A 24,608-nucleotide genomic window follows, 5' to 3' on the forward strand; every position below is an offset into this window, starting at 1 on the left:
TGTCCCAGCAAGGCTCTGTTGAATGGATGAGCCACCGAGCAAAGCCACTGAACCTACTGCAGCTGTTCCTCTGATCAGACCAATCGGCACCGCACCACCCTGCTACTTACAGTGACACAACCAGCCCCTGGGTTCAAACGCCAGTGTAACCACCCCCGCTGCACTTCAGAAGCACAGGAGCTTCCACACTGAAGCTCAGCCTGCTACCACTGGAACTAAACCAGCAAAGCCACTAACTGGCTGCAGTAGTAGGCTGTTACCTCTGTATGGCCCAACCACTCATGGTGGCCACAACATTCACATCAGAGGCCCATTCACAAAGGCAGAGTCGGGGACAGTTTTTTAAAGAACTTTAATAAGCTAAAACCTTTTTTTTTTTTGCTTTGTTTTTATTGTTGTTAAAAATGTCATTGCTGTAAACTTGAGAACGGCCACGTGCCCAGGGGCAACGCCCAGGTCCAAGGGCAGGCACATGAGGCAGGACGTGCCCATGGCTCCTGCTCAGTGCTGGGATACAGGGAGATCAGGGCAGGGGGAGAATGGGAAAATATCAACAAACCCGCCCTGGCCGCGTCCTCTGCTATACATCTATGCACAGACAGGAGGGAACCAGCTGGGAAACCTGACCCACAGTCGCACCTCTGCTTCCCAGATGTGGCAACGGAGCCATTGTCCTCCAGATGTGGTGCTGGCTGAAGCGGCAGAGTCCTGCTCCCAGGAGGATGCTGAGGCCCTCACTCCACCCCCACACCTGTCTGTTTCCTTCCTGAAGCCAGTGTTTTCATTGCTCCTTTTGGCAGCCTCGGACACCCGGCTCCTCTCTGCCTGTGCCAGGGGGAGCGGCTCCCTGTGCGAATAGTGTGGGCTCCGCAGGTGCCCCTCAGTTTGTGTAGACCTGAGTTCCAATCACGCGCATGATTTCCTTCTGGATCTTGGGGTCCTGAGTGTTTATATTGGCGTCTCCTACTTGTCCATCTTCGTACCTGGGAGGGGCGAGGCAGGGAAAGCACTATGAGGGGGGACTCAGAGGTTACCCAGAGCTTCCCAGAGTGTCCATTGCCAGCATGTCCCTGCTCCAGCAATAACACCCCCACCCCCAGCTCTGTCCTCCCAGGGCCACGCCCCCATCAAGGGGAGCAGAGCTGGGGTCTCCAGGCCCTCGGACAGAGGGGGAGGTCTCTGATTGCAAAGATAGGCACTTCACTCTGTATCTGGGCGAGGGGCTGGCAGGAGGGAAATGGGCCCCTAGTCCCAGCGCTGGGAGCCCCAGCTAAACCACCCAGGTTTGCCAGTGGGGCCACAGACTGGGAGCCATTCCATTGCTAACACCCCTCCCAGAGCAGAGCCAGGCTGCAGGCACCAGCGGCCTGGGTGTCAGTGTCTGGCCGTAGCTCTCTGCTCTGAGACGGGTCTGTCTCGGCAGGGCTGGCCCCCTGGTGACAGAGTGCAGACCCCTCTACTGTGATGCTGGTGCTGAGCACTGGGCCAGGGGCTCTGCCTGCCAGCACCTTCCTACCCAGCGCCCCCTTGTGCTCCCGGCTGGCAGGCACCAGGCCCTGAGCTGTGCAGAGCCAAGGGGAGCAGGCTCTGGGGCTCACCTTCCTCCCACTGCTGACGGCTGCATGCCAGTGCCGCTCTGGCTGGCTGGGGCAGGGGATCCCATCGGGAGAGGAAGCGGTAATGAACAGGGGGCCTGGCGTGGAAGGAGGGGGCAGTGGGGCTGGAGGCTGCACTCGAGCATCCATTTGGTGGCACACAAGATGCTGCTGGGCCCTGGCAACCTCCCTGGGGGGCAGGGGCAGTGAGGGGCACTGTGCTCTCCTCTCCTCTCCCCTCCCGCATGGGACTGAGTCGAGATGCTGACTAATGGTTCGCGATGCTCTTGCTGTTTGGGCTGTCCTGGTGCTGTTTGGGCCGTCCCATCCCCAAAGAGGGAGCTGCCCCCACCACATGAGCAGGGCCCCTCCCCACTCACGCCCCGGCACTCACACAAAGAAGAAGCGGGTGCAGACATGGTCCGAGACCGGGCACACCCAGATGTTCCCGTGCTTCTGGAGATCCTTCGAGGTGATCACTGCAAAGGGAGGAGGCGTCAGAAGGCGCCAGCGGCCCTTGCGGCTCACACACAAAGCTGGGGCCCTGCCTTGGGTGCCAGTCCCATGGGGCTGTCCCTGGGCATGTCTGTCCTGCCACACCAGGCTGTGGGGGGGGAAGGGCTGCTTCCCCAGGCCAGACAGGAGTGCTGGGAGAGGCACAGCCACCAAGGGATAATGGGGTGACCATGCCAAGGACACCCATGGTGCTGTGGAATGGCACAGGGAACTGCACCGTTATCTACCCACTGTCCTGTTAACACCTGTTACTGCAGCCTGGCTGCGCTCCCATCAGTCACCTCATTTAACTAAGCCATTGAAGTGGGCCCACTCAACAGGAGTAACGGGGTGAGATTTATTATGCAGGAGGTTCTCCATCTTTTTCATTCCACAACATGCTATAAAAACTCCACAGCCCACCTGTGCCACAACAACTGGTTTCCTGCATATCCAGTAGATTAAAAGCCAGGGCCAACATTACGGGGTAGCAAGCAGGGCAATTTCCCTAGGCCCCATGCCACACAGGGCCCCACAAAGCTAAGTTGTTCGGGCTTCAGCTTCAGCCCCGGGTAGCTCGGGCTTTGGCTCTCTGCCCTGAGCCCCAGCAAATCTAAAGCCGGCCCAGCTCTCTGGTTTATTTGGCAGACCCCACTGAAACCTGCTTAAGGCCCCCCAGGGGGCCCCAGGTCCCTGGTTGAGAACCGCTGGACAACATGATCTAATGGTCTGGCCTTAAAAACTCTAGGAATCATTAGGATCAAAACAAGGGACCTGCCTATACAATTATGTTTCAAAACACACAAAAAGGAGTTGACTAACATCAACTGAATATCGTAATTATTATTTGTACTGTTGGATCATCTAGGAGCCCACGCTGAGATCAAGACCCCGTTGTGCTAGGAACTGTATAAACACGCAGCAAGAGACAGGCCCTGCTCCAAAGAGAGTGCAGTCCAGCCAGACAAGCGAGGAAAGAGCTGATGGAAATGGAGTTAGGCTACAAGCAAAGAGCCTAGAGCTGGCTGGGATTGATTCAGTTCAACATTCTTTGTCAAAAATAAATAAATAAAATGCAGAATCATTGAAACCGAAACTTCTGGTGGGAAAGTTTGGACAAATGTTTCAACTCCAAAGCATATTTGGAAAAACCGTTTCTGAACGGTCAGAATGCCCATTTTGACATTTCTCAGAACAAAATATTCTGGTTCCTCCAGTTGGAAAGTCCTGTCCATTTCAAAACTCAAGCCAGCTAGAGTAAAAAATCAAAAAAGAAAAGTGGGCAAAATGGTTTGACTTAATGCAATGAAACGTTCGACTGAGTCAAACCAAAATGCTTTCGGATTTCTGATGCATAACTTTTTCGAGTTTTGACTTTTCATCCCAATTTAGAACTGGAAGACATTTCTAAGGCCAAAGTTTCACAGGACAAGAAAACTGTTTCCTGCCCAATGTGAAGATCAAAACCCTTCACCCCCACCCCCCATCCACCAACCCCAGGAGGGGACAGGCAGGCATCACACCAGCCCCAGGAGTCAGTGGGCTCAGACCCAGTAGAGGGCATAAGCCAATTCCAAAGCATAGGGGCCCAGCACTGGAAATGCCCAGGCAGGGTGTCTGGCTCTGGGGAGAGTTCACAAGAGCAAATCTGCTGATCTCAACTATTACATGGGGGCCTGGGGAAGAGGCAGGATCCCAGCCAGGCAGTCCCACCAGGCAGGGCTTTAAAAAGCCAGTATCAGCCACTGGAGCTGTGCCCAGAAGCCACCAGGGATCCACCCAGATCCCATGGGCAGGCCCCATCCATGCCAGAGCCCAACCATCAGCTGACCGAGAGTGAGCCCCAGCCAGAGCACCATTCCCCAAGCCCTTTCCCCAGCCAGGCTCTGAGAAAAGCAAAGACACTGAACCCACTGGGCTCAGCACAGAAGAGACCAAGACCTACCTGTCAGACGCAGCTCACGGTGGCTCACTGCCCCCTACAGCCTCACAGCCATGCTGAAAGGGGGGGATGTGATGTAGCAGAGCCCCTGCAACCCTCACTGCTACCGGGGAAAGCTGCTGGGGAGGAGCCAGGGCTAACACCATCCTTCTGGGTCTCCAGGAGAAGACGCCTGAGTGAGTGACGCCAGCTAAAGCTCCACCAGAGACAATGTGGTATGGGTCCCCTCCAGCCATGGACCAGCCCCCAGACCGGCCCAGATACTCCTACATAGAGGGAGGAACAATGCCCACCACAGCACAAGGCCTGGGACACACAGTGTCACAGCCATGTGTGTGGCAGAGAGGGGACACCAGCATATGGACAGCCAAGGTGGTGAATGGGCAGCGCATCCCACGAGGGCATGGAGCGAGCAGGCCACAAGCTGCAAAACCCAGCAGGAAGGGATGGCACGCTGCGACAGTCTGAGCTCAGAGAACAGGCAATAGGCAGCCTGGTTTCTGGCACCCACCACTCCAACCCCACCTTGTTCCAGTGCCATTCCTGGGGTCCCAGGGACCTCAAGGCGGTGCGTGAGGACACCCCTTCCTCTACCTCTTACCTTCACAAAGTGCTATACAGTTTAGATTCCGACTCTGCAGGAACCGGGACTGGATGGATCGAGTCTGCAAACAAACCACAAAGTCTGGGTTACCATGATCTGCCTGGCATCCCACTCAGGTTGTGTCACCACTCTGCCTTTGAAGGGGCCAGCCCTGTCCCTTTCATAGTCCAAACTCCGTAGGAGCAGCCAATCACAGTGAAGAATACTGACCATGTCAGAGGTATAAACACTGATAACCCAACCGAGGCTGGACCCCAGCCCTGCTTTCTTCATTTGTTGTTCTCAGTAATTTGTTGAGTTCTGGGCTCTGTGGCCCAGCCCACATCTGAGGGTGGGATCCCAAGAGCCCCTCAATGCCCCCTGGCAGAGGGCCCACTACACCGTAAATTGTATCAGGCCTGACACACTCACCACCCCAACATGCTGTTGTCCTAACATGTCTCTAAAAGGTATCACGTAAGGTATCATACGTAAACTGGTAACATGTTGGTCCTGAAAGTCATTACATGATGCATGTACAGGTAGGGTACAAAGAGTTGTATATGTGTGCTGGAAATGTGTTTGGGAGACAGAGCATGACCCCAGCCTGCCCTAGGCAAAGGAATGTTTGACCGGCTTGATGATCAGCAGAGGACAATGAAAGTACATTTACATATCAGGTGAACAAAGCCATCAAGCTAACAGGCAATGGAGGAAGGCGCTCAGTGAGTTCACCGGGGCTCCAAGTCTGCACACCCAGGAAGTCTTTCTGGCTCTTGAGACAAAGACAATAGACTTTGGAAATTGTAAGAGGCAGCACAAAGACATTATAAGTATCTATCACTTAAACGAGGACAGAGCCCTGGAAATCTGTGAAAGGTGGATCTTCAGCCATGGGGGTTGAAGTCTCTGAGAAGAGATTATAAGTGAGAAATTGCCTGAGACCAAGCTTGTGATCTGTTATGCTTTCAACCCTAGAAAGCGGGTTTTATTTTTGTTTCGCTTGTAACCAGACAAGCCTCTTGCTTAGTATCACTTAAATCTCTGTTCTGTATTAATCAACATATTCTTGTTTTCTTACCAAACCATCTCAGTGCTGTGCATGGAAGTGAAGGGCGAGTCTTCAGCTAAACTAACCAACTGGTGTGCACACTGTCTCTTTGGAGGCAGCAAATGCAAGTGTCCAGTGAGAGGGGCTGACACTGCAGGGAGATGACTCCAGGGAGCACGACAACTGGGGCTCACTGATGGGTCCCAGCAAGGCAAGGCTTACATGGGCAGAGCCTTGAGGAGTGTGTGGTGAGGTGGGCAGGCTGGGTGGCAGGGAGCTGACTCACAGTTTAAGCTCCAGCACAGTTCTCACTTGCGGAGGCAGCGGGTTAACACTTAGCTTTTTAGGACTGTAACCTACCTTTGCATAACTGTATTTTCATACTTTAATATTAGATGGCAAATCTTGAACTTCCTCTTTGAACAGAATGTTTCATGTTGCTGTAAAGTCTGCCGGATCTATTGCAGATCTCAAAAGGTCCACAGAAATAATGCTCCCAATGAAAAGTGAATGTAGTGTGCATGTGGGGCATTGATATTACAGTAACTCCTTTGGAATTCAAAGTGTCTTGGAGCGTAGATGTAGCAAAGGGCCTTGTGAGTTTACAGTTCTACCTGGCCCACAGTTCCTTCAGTGCCCTAGAGAGTTAAGAGCTAAGACCTTTGTCTCCTTTTGTTCCCCTGTGCCTTCTTATTGAAATGTATATTCTTGCTTGGTTGGTTTTTGGCCAATGAAACTTCCTGTCCATGGGGCTGGAAGTGTTTTGTGGAGCAGAACCAAGGAATCCTGTTACCACTGTTCTCCTGCTGTCATAGGAAACAGTTGTACAAACTGTTTGGAGAGAGTGCGTAAAATATGGAGTTTTATCCGGATAAAAGAAAAGTGTGTTGCATGCCTTCTAGTGGCTGGTCCTCAAAACTGAATATTTTCACTTGATTGCTGAAGGGCTACATATGGTCAGCTCTCCTGTATGGATGTGAGAGCTGGACACTTACAAAGGACACAGATCAAACTCAGAACATTTGAATTCTGGTTTTCTAGAAGAATGTTTAGTTAGTTGGATAATGAAACCTATGAACAAAGAGGTGATGAGAAAGATTAACTTAAAGGGAGCACAGTGACTTGAGATCCTAAGTAAAGGAACATCTTTTTGTGGACACATAGCTTGCTGATCCCCAAGTGACTCACTTCCAACACTCTGACTCTCATGCAAAATCGCAGGCAGAGGAAAAAGACAATTATATCAGAGATATCACCAGATGGACTGGCCACTCAAAAGAGGGTGGAAGGTAGATGAGGTAATATCTTTTATTGGACCAATTTCTGTTGGTGGAAGGGAGAAGCTTGTGTCTTTCATCTCCTGAGACCAACACGGCTACAACAACACTGCAAAGAAGAAAAATGGACAAGCAACAAGGAAGGGGCAGTGGCTCAGGAACACACCTATCTGCAGCTTAAAACAGAAAATGGAGATTTGTTGAGGGGTCTTGGGAGTGGAGGAAACTGAGGAGTTGCTGAAACAAGATGTGCTGTGTTTAAAACTTTTTTCCTGGGGGGAGAGTTTTATTGATACCCAGTGTATTTCTACTCAGGGCTTATCTACATTACCCATAGGATCGACGGGCAGCGATCGACCCAGCGGGGGTCAACTTATTGCATCTAGTCGTGATAAATCGACTGCCGAGCACTCTCCCGTCAACTCCGGTACTCCACCGAAGCAAGAGGTGCTGGTGGAGTCGACGGGAGAGTGTCAGCTGTCGACTCACTGCAGTGAAGACGCCAAGGTGAGTAGATCTAAGTACATCAACTTTAGCTACGTTATTCACGTAGCTGAAGTTGCATAACTTAGGTCGATTTCCCTCCGCCCGCCAGTGTAGACCAGGCCTCAGTGTTTCACAGGGATGAATTAGGTATTTGGGGCAAAGGGAGGTACAGATCTGTGTTGGGGGTGTGGATCCCCTCCCAGAGCCATGCTTGCACAGCTCTCAAGGCTTCCCTCCTATCTTAACGCAGGTCCAACCTGTGTAAAACACCACCCTGGACATGTGTCTGGGCCCACCCATATCCCCCAGCATGCAGGTGTGACATCAGGTACTTGTATATTACAGAAAAAGCTAGGTCCAACTCTACATGGCTTTTGGCCTTTCTCACTTTATCACTACATGTTCTGACCTCAATAAGGTAGCTTTCCTTGCAGATCCCTCCCATCTTCCACTCCTTGTAGGCTTTCTGCTTGTTCTTAATCACCTCTCTGAGATGCTTGCTCATCCAGCTTGGTCTACAACTCCTGCCTATGAATTTTTTCCCCTTTCTTGGGATGTAGGCTTCTGATAGTTTCTGCAACTTTGACTTGAAGTAATTCCAGGCCTCCTCCGCCTTTAGATCCACAAGTTCTTCAGTCCAATCCACTTCCCTAACTAATTTCCTTAATTTTTGAAAGTTAGCCCTTTTGAAATCAAAAACCCTAGTCACAGATCTATTTTTGTTTATCCTTCCATTTAGTTTGAACTGAATTAGCTCATGATCGCTCGAACCAAGTTTGTCCCCTACAACCATTTCTTCTATGAGGTCCTCACTACTCACCAAAACCAAATCTAAAATGGCAACCCCCCTGGCCGGTTCAGCAACTACTTGGTGAAGGAATCCATCAACTATCACATCCAGGAAAATCTGAGCCCTATTCTTATTACTAGCACTTGTCTTCCAGTCTATATCCGGGAAGTTAAAGTCTCCCATGATCACACAATTCCCATTAGTATTTACTTCATTAAAAAAAATTAAAGAGGCCTCTATCCATATCCAAATCGGATCCCAGTGGAGCACACCCCAAGCACTATCCCAAGGGAGGCTCTAGTAGCTTTCTTCCCCAATGTGATTTTTGCACACACACACACACACACACACACACACACACACACACACACACACACTCACACGCACACAGCTCTGCCAATGCAGCCCAGCCTTGTCTCACAGCTCCTGCTGTCCCAAGCCTGGTCCTTCCCCCGGAGGCTGCTAATTAGGCCAAACACAAGCACCAACTTTTGTCAGGGCCGGAGAGTGCTTGCGCCCCCGCCCCCACTCCCTGCCCTTATTGGATCCCTCCCAAATCCCCGCCTCCTCCCCTAAGCTTGCCGCGTACCCCCTCCTCCCCCCTCGCTCCCAGGCTTGCTGCGCAAAACAGCTATTTTGCGGCACAAGCGCTGGGAGGAAAGGGGGAGAAGCAGGACCCAGCGGTGTACTCAGGGGAGGCGGCGGAGTGGAGGCAGAGGTGAGCTGGGGCGGGGTGGTGGGGTGGGGAGCTGCCAGTGAGTGCAGAGTACCCACCAATTTTTCCCAGTGGGTGCTCCAGGTCCAGAGCACCCACGGAGTCGGCACTTATGGGGCCAAATTGTCTCAGGACACATGATCAGCTTCATGCTTTGCGAAAATGGTCACTAGGAGCTAGAATAAATCCCACCAAACATCTGTGATAGATGTAGAAAGCCAGGTCTCCAGATGTGGAAGTCCAGGGAGGTAGGTGAGGCTGACTATACACATTTTATAGATGTGTACACATTTTATAGATGGGTAAACTGAGGCACAGAAGGTGGGGTTTTCAGAAGTTGACCGCCCATTGACATCAATGGGACCAGAGTTGGGCCAATACTAAGCAGTTATGGCCCTTACCAAAAGACCAACAGAACAGCAAACAAATCCTAGGAGCCCTGAGCCCCAGTCGCCTGCTCTAACCACTTGGCAACATTCCCTCCCCTCAGGCACAGAAAAACAGTGATTGCACAAACACATCTCAGATATGACACAAGCCAGTCTTGCACATACCCCTGTGGCTGATGTGAGGGTAGAAGGACAAACAGAGGCTGTGCATGGCTGGGGTTCCAGGGACAAGGCCCAGCAAGCAATACCGCCGGTTACCTGAGGGATGGTGTTCATTCGGTTATATCTCTGGACGAGCTCATCCTTTGAGGGCATCCTGTGCTGTCCTTTCCCCATCCCTGTTGGACAATAAAGGAAGAACAACAGCACAGGTCAGCAGTTACTGGGGAAAGGCCGCCCTCCTCTCACTAAATCCTGTGTCCAGGATGCTCCACAAGGCATAGCTGCTTGCTGAAGGAGGCGAAAGGATGAGGCCAGCTCTCCATGCAGATCAATACTGCCCTCATAGGCGCCAACTCTGTGGGTGCTCCAGGGCTGGAGCATCCACGGGGAAAAATTGGTGGGTGCTCTGCACCCACCGGCAGTCAAACTTCCCTACTCCCCTGCCCCACCTCCTCCTCCTCCACCTCCTCCCCTGAGTGCACCACCTCCCCGCTCCTCCGCCTACCTCCCAGTGCTTCCTGCCCGGCTGCCATCAAACAGCTGTTTGGCCGCTCTGGGGGGGCGGGGAGAGGAGCAGGAATGTGGCGCGCTCAGGAAAGGAGGCGGGGCCCGAGTGGGGATTTGGGGAAGGAGTCGGAATAGGGGCAGGGAGGGGGCAGAGTTGGGGCAGGGACTTTGGGGAAGCGGTCAGAATGGGGGCTGGGCAGGGCCGGGGCCTCATGGAAGGGGTGGAGCCGGGGCAGGGCCGTGGGTAGAGTGGGGTTGAGCACCCACCAGCGGGAGCAGAAGTTGGCGCCTATGATTGCCCTGGCAATGCACTGCCACACCCAAGGGTGTGCCATGACCCAAGCAGACATTCCCATGAAGAACATTCGATGGTGCAGAAACCCTCTCGTATACAGGAGCACAAACGGATGTGTGCACGTGGGAACTACCATGCAGTGGGCTAACTTGGATTTGGTGAGTGTAGCCACAAAGGGCCATGTGTCCCTGGAGATCATTTGGGCAAGAGCTGAGACGACCATCTTCAGTCTGCTGTCTACCTTTTAGGAGGCAAGGCTGAGCGAGGTATGTAACATGGCCCCACAGCACCACAGCCACTCATGGATTTAGCCCCAGTGGGAGGACTGGCCCCACTCTTTCAGCTCGGGAACTGGGAAACAGGGTAGATCACATGATTTGCCTAAAGCCACAGGCATTTGCAGCTGAGCTGGGAATTGACCCCATGTCTCCAGAGCTACAGCCCGGCACACAGCTCCACCAGGCCAGGTGTCTTACCCTGCGTATGTACCTCACTGGCTACATCAGCAGTTCTCGAATTTTGCTACTGGTGACTCCTTTCAAATAGCAAGCCTCCGAGTGTGACCCCCCCCTTATAAATTAAAAACACTTTTTTACCATATTTAACACCATTATAAATGCTGGATGCAAAGCAGGGTTTGGGCTGGAGGCTGACAGCTAGCGACCCCCCATGTAATAACCTCCCAACCCCCCGTTTGAGAACCCCTGGGTTACATGATAGACCCTGTAGCTTAACAATCAGAGGTGTTCAGGGAGGAGGAGACTAATAATAATAGTAGTAATAAAGTGCTCCTGAAAGGGCCATGCACTGTGGAACAACAGAGCCCCGCAGCTGCCACCACCTGGGGCCATTGTGAAGGACAAGGGTAGGGAGTGAGTGATGCTGCTGAAGGTGGGGTCTGAGTCTTGTTAACAGGAGTTGCTGTGGTTCCCTGTTAGTCTGGAGTTTAACAGGATCTGCAGCTCAAATTCTGTCTCCCCCCAGCCCCCTCAAACTGCCATGGGGCAGCTTCAATCCACAGAAACCAGATGAACCCCAGAGCAGCCAGTTGTCTCCCTAGGTGCTTGTGGCTGAAGCAGGGGCACCCTGACTTTCTCTGCCATCCCGCTGGCCTGGTCTGGGCCCCCCAGACGTGCATTGTCACTGAATGCTCCAGGTGAAGATCCAACCCGACTGGGAAGCATCCATGGCTCAGGGCCCTTGACAGACGACGTAGCAATGAGTCTGACTTTCCGGAGCTAAGGGGCAAGGCCTGCAGCAGTGTGATGTGTGTCAGGGATGCTCAAGCTGGAGGGGGGTTAAACAGACACGGCTTCTGCTGCCCTCGTTTGCTTCCTGATATGCCCTAAGAGACATCAGCCCACTGGCCCCAGATCCCCAGAGTGAGTAGTGTAAAAGGGCCCTGGGAATCAGAAAGCTCCCCACGTTCACCTCCCAGTGGACAGGGGAATAAATAGGGACCAGGAGTCTGCAAGTCCCCCAGCTCTCTGGCCTGGGTTAGACAGGAGGCCAGATTAGGGATCATGGCAGTCCCTTCTGGCCTTCGAATCTGTGAATCCATGGGACCAAGAGAAGGGCTAGCAGAAGCCCTGGAGGGGATCTGCGTGGACTCTCCCTCCAACCCCACTGGCCACGGCAGCACTGTCTGGCCAGTAGCCGTGATGCCGGCGACTGTGCTGAGACTGCTCCAGGAGGGAGATCTATGGCTTCCAGCAGCTTTGGCTGCAGCTCTTTAGCAATGCCTGGAGCTGCGATGACCTACCACTCAGGGCAGCTCCTCTGCTGGCCACATCCCTGCTGCTTGTGTGGCCAATGAGCCATGTGGAAGCTGTGCAGAGGGGACAGAGCTGGCTGCCTGGATGAGCGGCCAGGCTTCCCCTCCACATGGCCCTGCTGCAGCTCCCAGGCTAGCTGGCTTGGCTCCCCTTTGTGTCCCACTGCAGCGGGAAGGGGAGGCAAGGCATTTGCCAATGGAAACTCAAGAGGAAACATCCCCTGTTCACCAGGTGAGCGGAGTGGAGAGGAGAGAAGGAGGGCAAGGCAGGGAGGGCAGGTAACAGATCCACCATGCCAGTGCTTCACAGCCTTCCCCAGAGCAGGACACACACACCTCATCTACCAATGCAGCTTGGTCACTGACCCTGACACCGGCGTGTGACCCTCCCCAGAGCCATGACCCCAGGCTACCCCCGCTCTAGGTGTTCATACCATGCCTATCACCAAGACATGACAGCACCCTCGAGGCACTACAGTCATTCATTCCCCAGGCAGGACGGCTCTCTAGACAGTGCAGCCAGGGGCTTTCAAGAGGCACTGCTCTATAATGCACGGGCAGCAGCTGATATAATGCTAGGCTGGACTAGACACAAGGGACTTACCACAGGGGCCAATCTCACCAGGGCTCCTGGGAAATGCAGGGGGACAATCGACTGGCCTTTTCCCGCTTACCGGGGCTGGAAGGGTGCTCTGACCAGAATTTCCAACACCACTCCCAGGGAGGCACCAAAATGAGTGGCTTGATTTGCTTAGGGGCTCCGCCCACTGAGTACGGTCGGTGCAGGGCTCTCTGGGAAATCTGGCCCCAGTGAAGGGTGCCAAGCACTAGAAATCTAGGCCTGAGCTCTTTTGAAGAGATAAAGCCAGATTTTCAGAATTCCTATGGAGAGTCTTTTGCAGACCAAATAAACCAAGCCAGCCCCAGCATGGGAACGGCCTGAGAGGTGAGGGGCTAAGAGACGAGGGCCCTAGTCCTGGGTTCCTGGTGGAAGTAAAACTCCCTGAAGCCAATAAAAGCTTCAGATATGCAAGAGAGGCAGGAGTGGGCTCCCAGTTTGCGACAGGTTTCTCACTGTGCCGATTCAGTGGCTGAGGGAACTGGGCCAGCCAGGAAGCCGGGCGCCCTGGCAGACACATCGGGGGAAGTGTGTTAATTAAAGCTCGTTGGAAAGCAGGTTATTTTTCTATGGCAAATTTCTACACAAATTAAACAAGTCATTTTTGTCCAAATTTTCCATGGGAAATGTTGATATTTCTCTGAAAAATGGGAACCTGAAAACGAACAAGCTCAGTGTGGACATGCTGCGGTGGTGCCCATAGCAGCTGTAGTCCAGGTGCTCCACGTTCTCTCAAGCGGAGTACAGAGTCTGGTCCAAAAGGTGACCGCTGCTGAACCGCTCAGTGCTAGCGGCCCCAGTGTAATATCCTCAAAGTGCCTCAGAAACCCATCACAGTCGCCTTTCATGTCCAAAAGGGGAACCCCACACAAAAAGGAGGAGGTTCATTAAATGGACATTAAAAGGGACAGTCTCAAGGGGGAAAATTCCTGCAAACTTCATAGACACTATTTTAAAACACCACAACAGTGGTTCAAACTAAATGTACACCGCAGAGATAATACAACAGAACAGTGAGAGAACCAAAACACATGCTGTGATGGCTGAAGAGCTGAGTAAAAGAGGTGGTTAGAGGTAAAAAGGTATCTTTTAAAAACTGAAAGTCAAATCCTAGTGAGGAAAATAAAACAGAGCATAAACTCTGGCAAGCCAAGTGTAAAAGCGTACTAAGGCAGACCAAGAAAGACTGAAGAGCAACTAGCTAAAGACACAAAAACTAACAGCAATTGTTTTAAGCACCTCAGAAGCAGGAAGCCCATCTGCCAAATAATCAATGAGGGCACTGGATGTTTGAGGTCATGAATGAGCACTCAAGGAAGACAAGGCCATTATGGAGAAGCTACACGAATTCTTTGCATCAGTCTTCACTGCAGAGGATGTGAGGGAGATCCTCACACCTGAGCCATTCTGAGGAACCGTCTCAGACTGAGGTGTCAATAGAGGAGGTTTTGGAATAAATAGCTAAAACAAACAGTAATAAGTCACCAGGACCAGCTGGCATTCACCCAAGAGTTCTGAAAGGAACTCAAATGTGAAATCACAGAACTAATAACTGTGGTATGTAACCTATTGCTTAAATCAGCCTCTGTACCAGATGACTGGTGCATAGCTAATGTAATGCTGATTTTTTTTAAAAAGCCCCAGAGGTGATCCTGACAATTACAGGCTGGTAAGCTCAACTTCAGTACCAGACAAACTGGTTGAAACTGTAGTAAAGAAGAGAATTATCAGGTACATAAACATGATAAATTGGGGGAAAGTCAACACAATTTTTGTAGAAGGAAATCATGCCTCACCAATCTATTACAATTCTTTGAGGGGGGGTCAACAAGTATATGATCCAGTCGGTACAGTTTTCTTGGACTTTCAGAAAGTCTTTGACAAGGTCCCACACCAAAGGCTGTTAGGCAAACTAAGCAGTCATGGGATAAGAGGGAAGGTCCTTTCATGGATCAGTAACTGGTTAAAAGATAAGAAACAAAGGGTAGGAATAAATAGTCAGTTTTCAGAATGGAGAGAGTGGTGTCCCCCAGGGATCTGTACTGGGACCAGTGCTGTTCAACATATTCATAAATGATCTGGAAAAAGGGGTAAACAGTGAGGTGGCACAATTTGCAGATGATACAAAATTACTTGAGAGTTAAGTCCAAAGCTGATTGCAAAGAGTTACAAAAAGATCTCACAAAACTGGGGGATTGAGTAACAAAATGGCAGATGAAATTCAATATTGATAAGTGTGAAGTAATGTACATTGGAAAAAAATAATCCCAACTGTGGATACAAAAATGCCGGGGTCTAAATTAGTTGTTACCACTCAAGACAGATCTTGGCATTATTGTGGACAGTTGTCTGAAAACATTTGCTCAACATGCAGTGGCAGTCACAAAAGCTAACCCAATGTTAGGAGCTATTACAAAAGGGAGAGATAAAAACAGAAAATATCATAATGCCACTATATAAATCCATGGTACACCCACACCGTGAATACTGCTTGCAGTTCTAGTCACCCCATCTCAAACAAGGGGTATTAGAATTGGGAATGGTACAGAGAAGGGCAACAAAAATTATTAGGGGTGTGGACAAGCTTCCATTTGAGGAGAGATTAAAAAAACGGGACTCAAACTTAGAAAAGAGACTACTAAGGGAGGATATGATAGAGTCTACAAAATCATGACTGCTGTGGAGAAAGCGAATAGGGAAGTGTTATTTACCCCATCACATAACTCACAAACCAATGAAATTAATAGGTAGTAGGTTTAAAACAAACATAAGGAAGTATTTCTTCACGCAATGCACAGCCAGCCTGTGGATCTCATTACCAGGGGATGTTGTGAAGGCTAAAACAATAACTGGATTCAGAAAAGAATTAGACATGTTCATGGAGGACAGGTCTCTCAATGGCTATCAGCCAAGATGGCCAGAGACTCAACCCCACGCTCTGGGCATCCTTAAACCTCTGACTGCCAGAAGCTGGGACTGGACGACAGGGGATGGATCACTTGATAATTGCTCTGTTCTGTTCATTCCCTCTGGGGCACCTGGCACACAGTAAGACAGGATATTGGGTGAGATGGACATTTGGTCTGACCCAGTATGGTCATACTTATGTTCTATGGGCTAAACCCCCTGGTCAGACTACATCTCCCATTGTTCACCACGGTCTCCCCTCTTGGAGAGGTGGGTGATGCATCATGAGAAATAAAATCTGTCTGGGGAGCCTGGTCCAGAGAGGAGAAAGGGGACACGAGGTGCCTGAACTAGAGCTTCCAGGAGGTATTTGGGTTTTGGATGAAAAATCAAAGCTTTCCCCAGGAAGCAGACGCTTTGCAGAGAGCCATTCATTGTCCATCCGTTCCCGAGACACGGACGGCACCTTCCCATGGCAGACATGGGAGGCTGCTGCCCAAAATCAGTGCCATGCAATGCTGGAGAAGAACCAGGACCCCCCACAGGCTGGCAGAGTTGCCTTCCCGACTGTACCAGGCTGTGACAGCAGATACCCATGTAGCCAGGGACTTCCCATCAGAGAAGACCCATCACCCCGTCAGACCGAGGCAAGATCTGGCACTCCCAGCCAATGGCTGCGGGATATCCCAGAGCATGTTACAGAGGTGAGGAGGGGAGAATAAGGGAGCAGTGCGATGTGTGGGGACTGCCATGGCCGAGACGGGCACACACACAAACACACCACAAAGCAGGCATGCTGGCACCACCAAGCAGGCATGTCTCTGAGAAGGGAGGCCATGAGCAAGGGTTAATCCCAGGAGGCCACAGGACCAGCTCCCCCACAGGTTAAACCTGCCTCCATGCCACCAGCACACCCTGCCCAGCCACCCTGGACAGAGCTGCTCTTAGCAACAGCCCTGAGGGGGACAGCCTGGAGCACAGCGGTGATGGAGGAGCAGGGCCTGGGGGTACTCATGCCAATCACACACAGCTCTGGCTGGAAGCAACATGTGCAGATAGGCCTCGCATCAAGCAGATGCGACCAGAGACCAGACCAGACCAGACCAGAGTCCTGAAGGGCAGGCTGTGCAGGGTCACCCATCTGGGAAACCCCGCTCAGGTGTCCCTGGGAGCTGCATTCTCCTTCTCTAATACACATGGCTTCTGGAAAATGCTGTTTGCACGTGCTTCTCCCAGCCTGAGCGGTGTGCAAATGGCACGAGCCATTTACCCAGGGAGCCCAGAAGTGCCCCAGCCCAGCAGTGTCCCTCCCAGGCTGGGTTTGCAACAGGGCATGGAGGGGAACGTGTAGCTCTCCAGGGCCATTGGGTGCACAGACAGACAGGGAGAGAGGAGAGCCTCTTACCTGAGTATCCAAAGGAAATACTGGAGATGGGGCTCAGATAGATGCCTTTGCCATAGGCTGCTCCATGCAGCTTGCAGGAAAACACCAGCGTGAGCAACACAGGCAGACGGTGCAAGCCTGTACCCAGGAGGCGCTGCATCCGCCAGCCCAGGGCCAGGGCAGGGAGAAACCAACAGGGCACAGACTGGCTGGACTGCAGGCCCCTCCCCCGCTTGTCAGTCTGTCCATCCACCCCATGCTGCAGACCCCTCCCCTGCCTGTCGGTCTGTCCATCTGTCTCACGCTGCAGACTCCTCCCCCACCTGTCAGTCTGTCCATCTGCCTCATGCTGCAGGCCCTGCCCCCGCCTGTTGGTCTGTCCATCCACCCCACACTGCAGGTCCTTCCCACCGCTGTCAGTCTGTCCATCTGCCCCATGCTGCAGGCCCCTCCCCTGCATGTTGTCTATCCATCTTCCCACCCATCCCCCACCAGTCAGTCTGTCCAACTACTTTTCTGTCTGCTTGTCCAACTCAGGAGCAGCTGAGCCTGCAGAGCCAGTGCCTGGGCACTGCTGGGAGCGGGGTGGGTTTGGGAGAGTTGGCTGCTGGGAGCTGAGCTGCAGTGGAAAGAGGAGAGGGCATGGCCTTGGGCATGGGACCCTCCCCATGAGGGCTGTGAGTGAAAATCCAGGTCTCCCCCAGGCACAACCCGCTAATGGGAGACTCTGCTGCTGGTGCTCACTGCAGCCCAGCACTGCTCTTGCCCCACAAAGCTGGGCTCTCTTCTAATGCCAGCCAGGCCAGAGCCCGGATCTCAGACCCACTGGCTCCCTCAATGCCCAGGACAGCCTAGGTCACCTGCACGTGGCCACACCCAGCCCATGAGGTCAGAGGGCTGGCAGAGGGTGGGCACCAGACCATTACCTGCAGTTTGGTGTAGGACGCATTGACCAGCCCGTTGCGTAGGATGGAATGCCAGTTCTCAATGTGAGATCCACTGTAAGAGCAAGGAACCAGCACATCAGGCACACAGCCCAGCCGAGTGCTGCCATCCTGCGTGCACACCCTGCTCATACCTGTCCCCTCACGCACCCGCCCTCCACTCCTTCACTGGCACCTAGCACACATACAGCCAGCCACTCCCTTGCTACCAGAGCAGCACCCGGGGCCTCCCTCTCTCCCATACACCCACATCCAGGATGGCAAAGCCAGAGGTGGAACTTCCAGCTGGAACAGATGCACCCATGAGAGCGCTAAATGCTGCCGTGTCTGCAGCGGTGCGGGCACCAAAAGAGGCTGGCCACCCCGAGGACAATCCCAGGGGATAGCCTAGCCTCATCCCCAAGGCAGCTAGCCCCTCCCGCTACGCCCGACTATGTCCATGCCAGCTGGGACTCACACCTCCTGCTCCAGGGCAGTCAGACCCACAGACACACCCTCCCCTAGGGCTGACACGGCTTTGTAAAGTCTCAAGAGCTCTCTCCTCTGCTGGGCCATGCCCAGCCTCCCCTTCTGAATGGCCCTGAGCCTTGGGCAGGATGGCGGGCCAGGCTGAATGGAGACAGAGCTTCGGCAGACCCAGCCATCAGCCTTCCCAAGGAGCTCCCTACTCACACACCCTGGGGATGCAGGCAGCCTCCCAGTGCTACCTCATCAGCCCCACAATGCCCCAGAATGCCCAGCTGTGCCATGCCACACAACACGGACTTAGCCGGGCAGCCACAGGAAGGTCCCACTTAGTGCAGGTAAGTTTGGATCCTTCTGCACCTCTGGGCTTTGAGGCAGCAGGCTGGGATTCTGAGAAGAGCAGCCCCCACTGTTCCATCTGGGCCTGGCCACGCCTCTGCCCACCCAGGGTAAGAAAATAATGCAAGTTAGCTGGTCCCTGTCAGCTGCCAGCTCCTTTGGGGCTGGAGTCCCTGTTCTGGCAATGGATCAAGCTGGTTCTGATCTGACACAGAGGGTCCTTCCCCTCCCTAGCACACAGCACCACCATTCCACTGCCAGGTGGGCTCACAGGGTCTGATCCAAAGCCCAATGGGGGTCTTTCCATTGACTCCAATGGACTTTGGATCAGGCCCTAAGTTTCCTTATCTAGAAGCAACCCCATTGCCCCAGCCTGCCTGTAGCCAGAGCTCTCCCCCAGGTACACTCAGACCCTCTTGCCTGGCTGGGTACCTTGCTCAGCTGCTGAAGCAAGGGCCTTGGATCGCTCTCTCTGGGCACTAGCTCTGCCAGGGCATCGCTACCAGAGCAGGGACAGGCCCCACTGCGGGGATTCTTCTGACATGCAGCAGCAAAGGGAAACCCAGGGGCAGCAGTGCCAGCCGGTCTGGAGCCCCCAGGAAGAAGCAGTGGGGAGCTGCCCCAAGGGGAAGGGCCCCGTCCCACCATGGACTCACTGAAAAGCGAAGGTGCTCCCGTAGAGTTTCTTGGCTGTGCGGAACCGGGCTTCCTTGGCCGGGGGGCTGCTCAGCAGAAGGAACTGGTGTGAGGTGTGCATGAATTTCAGCTGCTACCAAGGGAAACAGACCAGCAAAAAGGGGAGGGAGCAAGCGACCGAGCAGGAGAGAGATAAAAGAGAGAGATCATGCAGGGAAGTCCATCCCCGCGCTGAACCCCCATCCCAACCCCACCACCATCTCCAGGAGCCAGCACAGGGCCCAATGGTGCAGACCTCTCTACACCTCAGGGACACTGGGTGCCAAGCAGTGACTGGTGGGGTGGAAGCAAACCAAGGCTGCTCCCTGCATGGCTAGTGTCAGCAATGGCCACAGATGGAGCCTTTCACCTTCCCAGTCCTGCCCCTCTCGGCAGGGCCTGCAGGCTGTTACCAGTGACCTAGGAGCGAGTGAGCTATACTCAGAGTCCCACTGGATGGGATTCCCCACCCCAGAGCCCCAGCCCCCATGTGCAGGCAGAGCCTTAGGGAACAAGACACATTCGGGGCACGGGGACCTTGTATCAGAGGACTGCAGGCCCCAGGATGGGAAGGGAGCCCGCCTGACGCAAGGCTGAGTCACACTCACGGTAAGGGCTGCTCATGGGCAGAGCTGGGGGGTTGCTGGTAGGTGAGGCTTCGGAGCGTCAAAGAGGCCGAGGAGCTCCCAGTGGTGGAGAGAGGGGAGGGGTTGGGTGGTTACAGGTCTGAGGACCAGCTGAGCTTGTAGAGGGAAGGGAACTTACGGCTTCCCATTGCTGAAGTTACCACTGAGGGGAAGTGGGAGGGGGGGCTTCCTTTGCTTCCTGCCACATGGCAGATCTCCTGCCATCTGCACACAGGCTCCCTCTTGGGAAGCAGGCTCTGTGCATTCTGCATCATGCTTGGCCTTGGTCCTCTGAGCCCCACAGCAGGTGGCTCCAGCCACGTGGGCCGGGGAGCTGTGCTGGGAATGGGGGTTAGGGAAGCTCCGGCCCACTGTGGCAATACGGAGCAGGGCTGCGCTCACTGGGCATGCAGGAGGGAGCGGGATGGTGGCACGCAGCCAGCCTGACCCAAAAGGAAAGAGATCGTACCCTGAAAGGGGAGCGGCCACGTACCCTGCTGAGAGGCAGCTTGACAATGTGAGATCTGTTACTGGAGATTATCCTAGGGAGGAGAAAGAGGCCGTTAGAACTGCGGGGTTAGGACATGTTAGATCAGACCAGTCCACACTCTTCACATCACTTCACTCACTTCATCAATGAAGTGAGCTGTAGCTCACGAAAACTTATGCTCAAATAAATTGGTTAGTCTCTAAGGTGCCACAAGTACTCCTTTTCTTTTTGCAAATACAGACTAACACGGCTGCTACTCTTCACATATTGAATCAGACCCCAGCTCATCCAGCATGGTGTACGGCCGCCTGCCCTGGCAAGTCAGATCCCAGCCCATCCAGCGTGGCGCCCCGCCCCCTGCCCCGACAGGTCAGACCCCCAGCCCATCCAGCGTGGCGCCCCTCCCCCTGCCCCGACAGGTCAGACCCCCAGCCCATCCAGCATGGCGTCCCACCCCCTGCCCTGGCAGGTCAGACCCCCGCCCATCCAGGATGGTGTCCCACCCCCTGCCCTGGCAGGTCAGACCCCCGCCCATCCAGTGGGGTATCCTGAAATCTTCAGAAAAAAGAAAAACGAACCAGCCATGCCACATGATCTCAGGGGGAACAGTGTTTCCTCTCAACTGTTGCCTTTCAAGGCTCACTAGCAATTCAAACCAGCACCCAACCCACAGATAGCATGGCTCCAGTCCTGCAGGATTGGTGCCTCTGTTTCTGGCAATGGGCCGGAGATGATGACAAATTTCCAGCCCATCTGCCCACCATGGGACCCATGCTGCCCTAGTGGGCCAAGCAGGGGCTGTTTGTGTGAGAAGCAGCACAGCTTTTAGCCACTCATGGTGGCATGGGAGAACCAGAGGCTGGGCAGTACATCTGATATTGGCCCAGAGAGAGAGTCATGCTTCTACAACATCACTAACTATGGGGTCTGACGCTCCGTGCCCTGGGGACTTTGCCTCTATGCTGCCTGGGAAGCTCAAACCCTCATTGTTCCCAGATTGCTCATCCCAGGGGCAGTGTCACTGGGTCCCCTCGGTGAGCTGGTGCTTTTACCCCCTGGCATTTCATCCATCCTATGAGCCCCTCGCCGACCTCTGCCCACACTCTCCCACAGCCCAGCAGGACATGGAGCACTGACCATTGCAGGAGAGGGTGTGCCAGAGGGTCCAGTTTGTCCATCTGCTTCTTGATTTCCAGATACGAGCCCTGCAAAGAACAGGGCAGCGCTAACGCTGGGGCCTGGCACAGGACACCAAGGAGCGCATCTCAGTCAGAAAGTCACATAACTAAGTCGGAGCGCCAAGGCCACTGGGTTTTCTGTCACCAGCGTCTGCAGCCCACATCCTTCCATGGGGAGAGGAGGGTGACAAAGTAAAGTGAACCTGGCTCACCAGTAGTGCCCCGTGGCTAGGACACTGGCTCCCTAGGGGTTGGGACGCTGGCCTGGGGCTCAGGAGAAGCAGGCTGTACTCCCAGCCCTGCCCCTGACCTTGGAGAGGTCATGTCTCTTTGGGAAAGAGCCTAGTTCTTTCTCTGGGGCTGTGCATCGCATAGCACGCTGAGGCCTGGATCTCAGTTGGGACCTCTAGTGCTGCGGGCCTAGGAGTAATAATGAACATCAAGAATGTCACCTCCTCTGCAGCAAGGGGACACAAGCAGCCGCCCCGTTGGGTGAGGGTTGAGGGGCAGGATGGGCTGAGAGAATCAGAGAGGGGCCTGGATTTTGGGTCTATCCTGAGGCCAGGCCCAGTGTTGGTAGCACCAGCTACCATACCTGGGTCATTTCCCGGATTGACATCACGCTGTCCAGGGCCTTCTGCAGACGCTCATAGTTCTTCTTCTGCAGTGTGGGAAGGGAAAGAGACAGCTGTCAGGCACAGCACACACGGGCACGTACCCAGCCTGTCCTCCTTGCCCCCAGCCTGATGCCAGGGGTCAGAGCTCCCTGGGGACCCTGGAGTCCTGTCAAGGGAACCCCTGGCCTCATCGCCCAGTTGCACCAGTGCAAATCGTAGCTGCACTGCAGCCACAGGGTGAGTGGGAGGCGGATCAGACGCAATCCCCGCCCATTCACACGGGGATGCTCCGGAGTCTGGCTTTGGGCCACAGCAGGTTGGTAGCATGGATGCCGGTGGCTGTCAGCAGGAGCTTAGACTCTGTTGAGATCTGCTCTGGCAATTCCTACGTCCCTCTGTCCAACTCCTGCACCCGAGCAGAGTCGCCCCACTCCCTGAACCCAATGGGAGTGTGGGAGGAGGACGTCTGTCTCCTAGCTCTGGTAACATCTCCTCCCCCTGGAGCGTAGTCACACCTGGAAATGTCTGGGTATAAATGGCCTGTGGTCACCACTGCCTTCTTGACTGACAGCAAAACGAGGCCCTGCCGAGCCAGCCCAGCTCCAGGAGAGCGACTGGCATCTCCCCAGCCTCAGGCGGCAGCAGCTGGGTCTGTAGTGAGAAGGGACAGGCCGCCACACCCCGGCTCAGTGACCCTCCCAAGTGGGAGTCGCGCTCCCAGCTGGAGCTCGCCGCCGTGGTCTTAGGAGCAGCCCAGGGCCCCGCTCGCAGCGGTGGGATGAGGCGCTTACCTTGGGGTTAAAGGCAAGTGTTTTGGGGTCGCTGGGGTCCACCACGGAGGGATACGGTTCGAAGATGATGCTTTTGCGTGGGGACTCCAGGGCAGCCCGACACATAGCCACAAGCAGATCCACCACCTGGGCCGGGGAGAGCGCGACTGAGAGGAGGAGGAAGGCGGGAAGGAAGCACCACTGCCCCAGTGCGAGATCAGGCCCTGATGCGAGATCCAGCCCTGCCAGGAAGCAGGGCCCTGATCGGGTGCGGAGAGGTATCCGCTATAGCCGAGGCAGGGCGAGATGCTCAGCTCAGCACCCCTCTGGGCTGGGGTTGTCAGGGGAGCAGGCACGCCGAGGGACTCTCACCTGCCATGGCATTGCTGTGACACCATCACTCTGCTCCTTCCCTAACAGCTCTCCCCCGGGCGCAGGGCTCCCCGCCCCCCAACTCTCTGCCTGTGCCCTTGCTGATGTCCTCTGCTCAGTGCTGGTACCTCTGCTCCCGTGGCCACCTCCTCCGCTGCACCAGACATCACCCCCAGGGTGTAGAAGGAGAAGACGCACAGCTCCCGCGTGCACACAGCCGGCTGCAGGGAGACGAGAGCGACACGGGGGGTCAGAGAGAGCCCCATGCCCCAGCCTCCCACACTGAGCCCAGCACTGGAGTCATTCACCATTGGCCAGGAGCGGGTACCGCAGGGAGCAAGCCTGCCCCAGCCCCAGGCATCCTAGCAACCCAGATGGGTTGGCACTGCAGCATTTGCCCCCTGGAACCGGTTCCCATAGACACCCTGGTGCATTTTGGGAATATTTTTTGTTTCTGTTAAAGCCGGCCATGCAGCTCCTGCACCGCTCCGAGGCTCCTGGACACAGAAGCAGCTACAGCTACATGTCACAACAACAGGCCACCTCCCTGCTCCAGCACCAGCCATCCAAGGCGCTCAGCACACATTCCCTCATTAGCACTCACACTCCCCGGGAGGCGCCATCCCCTTATGACAGGTGGGGAAACTGAGGCTTGGGTACAGTTGAGGCCAGCGTTCTCAAGAATGCCCTCTAACTTTGAGTGATCAGTTGCTAAGTCCTCAGGCTGAGGTTCTTTGGGCTGGATTTTCAGAGATACAGGGCAACCAATCTTTCAGTTCAGCTGGAGGTGGGGGTGCTCAGCACCCCAAGATGCAGGCCTAAGGGACGCAGGCTGGGCACCCAAAAACTGAAGCACCTAAACTCAGAGGCCACTTTTGAAAAGTCTGCTAGAAGAGACTGGCCCAGGTCACACAGCCATTTGCGGCAGAGACAGGATTAGAACCCAGGGCCCCGACTCCCCGTCCTACGCTCTGCCTTCTTGTCAGCTGGGTGGGGCCAAGTGGCATGTGGTTAATGCTCCCATGCTAGTTAGGAGTCAGCCAGCAGGGGGCAGCAGCAGAACAGGCTCTGCTCCCCCGCACACACATCACCACCACAATGCAGCTGCTGCACTCCAGGGGGGAGGGGCAGCAAAGCCCGCACACACACCCCCCATAGCCT

At 54.3% G+C, this 24,608-nt stretch overlaps 1 protein-coding gene across 14 annotated transcripts in view; it reads right to left on the minus strand.

Annotated features, from left to right (window-relative positions):
- Window positions 1-335: 335 nt before the first annotated feature.
- Window positions 336-24,608, minus strand: part of PARP6 (poly(ADP-ribose) polymerase family member 6) — a 51,838-nt gene continuing 27,565 nt past the window's right edge. For 2 of the 14 annotated variants that reach the window (XM_084641700.1, XM_084641697.1), the window contains exons 12-23: window positions 23,576-23,668; window positions 23,097-23,222; window positions 22,284-22,349; window positions 21,648-21,715; window positions 20,490-20,562; window positions 19,376-19,488; window positions 17,898-17,970; window positions 16,993-17,062; window positions 9,489-9,661; window positions 4,634-4,697; window positions 1,990-2,074; window positions 336-983 (exon numbers count right to left, since the gene is read on the minus strand). In XM_084641700.1, the coding sequence (XP_084497826.1) occupies window positions 881-983; window positions 1,990-2,074; window positions 4,634-4,697; window positions 9,489-9,661; window positions 16,993-17,062; window positions 17,898-17,970; window positions 19,376-19,488; window positions 20,490-20,562; window positions 21,648-21,715; window positions 22,284-22,349; window positions 23,097-23,222; window positions 23,576-23,668 (1,107 nt within the window). In that variant the 3' untranslated portion in view covers window positions 336-880. Of the gene's footprint in view, window positions 984-1,989; window positions 2,075-4,633; window positions 4,698-9,488; window positions 9,662-14,476; window positions 14,640-16,992; window positions 17,063-17,897; window positions 17,971-19,375; window positions 19,489-20,489; window positions 20,563-21,647; window positions 21,716-22,283; window positions 22,350-23,096; window positions 23,223-23,575; window positions 23,669-24,608 lie in introns of those variants that run through there. The other 12 variants (XM_084641707.1, XM_084641704.1, XM_084641706.1 and 9 more) reach the window with 9 other exon arrangements.

The sequence above is a fragment of the Lepidochelys olivacea genome (genome assembly GCF_965140295.1).
Source record: "Lepidochelys olivacea isolate rLepOli2 genome assembly, chromosome: 10".
Classification (NCBI taxonomy): Eukaryota; Metazoa; Chordata; order Testudines; family Cheloniidae; genus Lepidochelys; species Lepidochelys olivacea.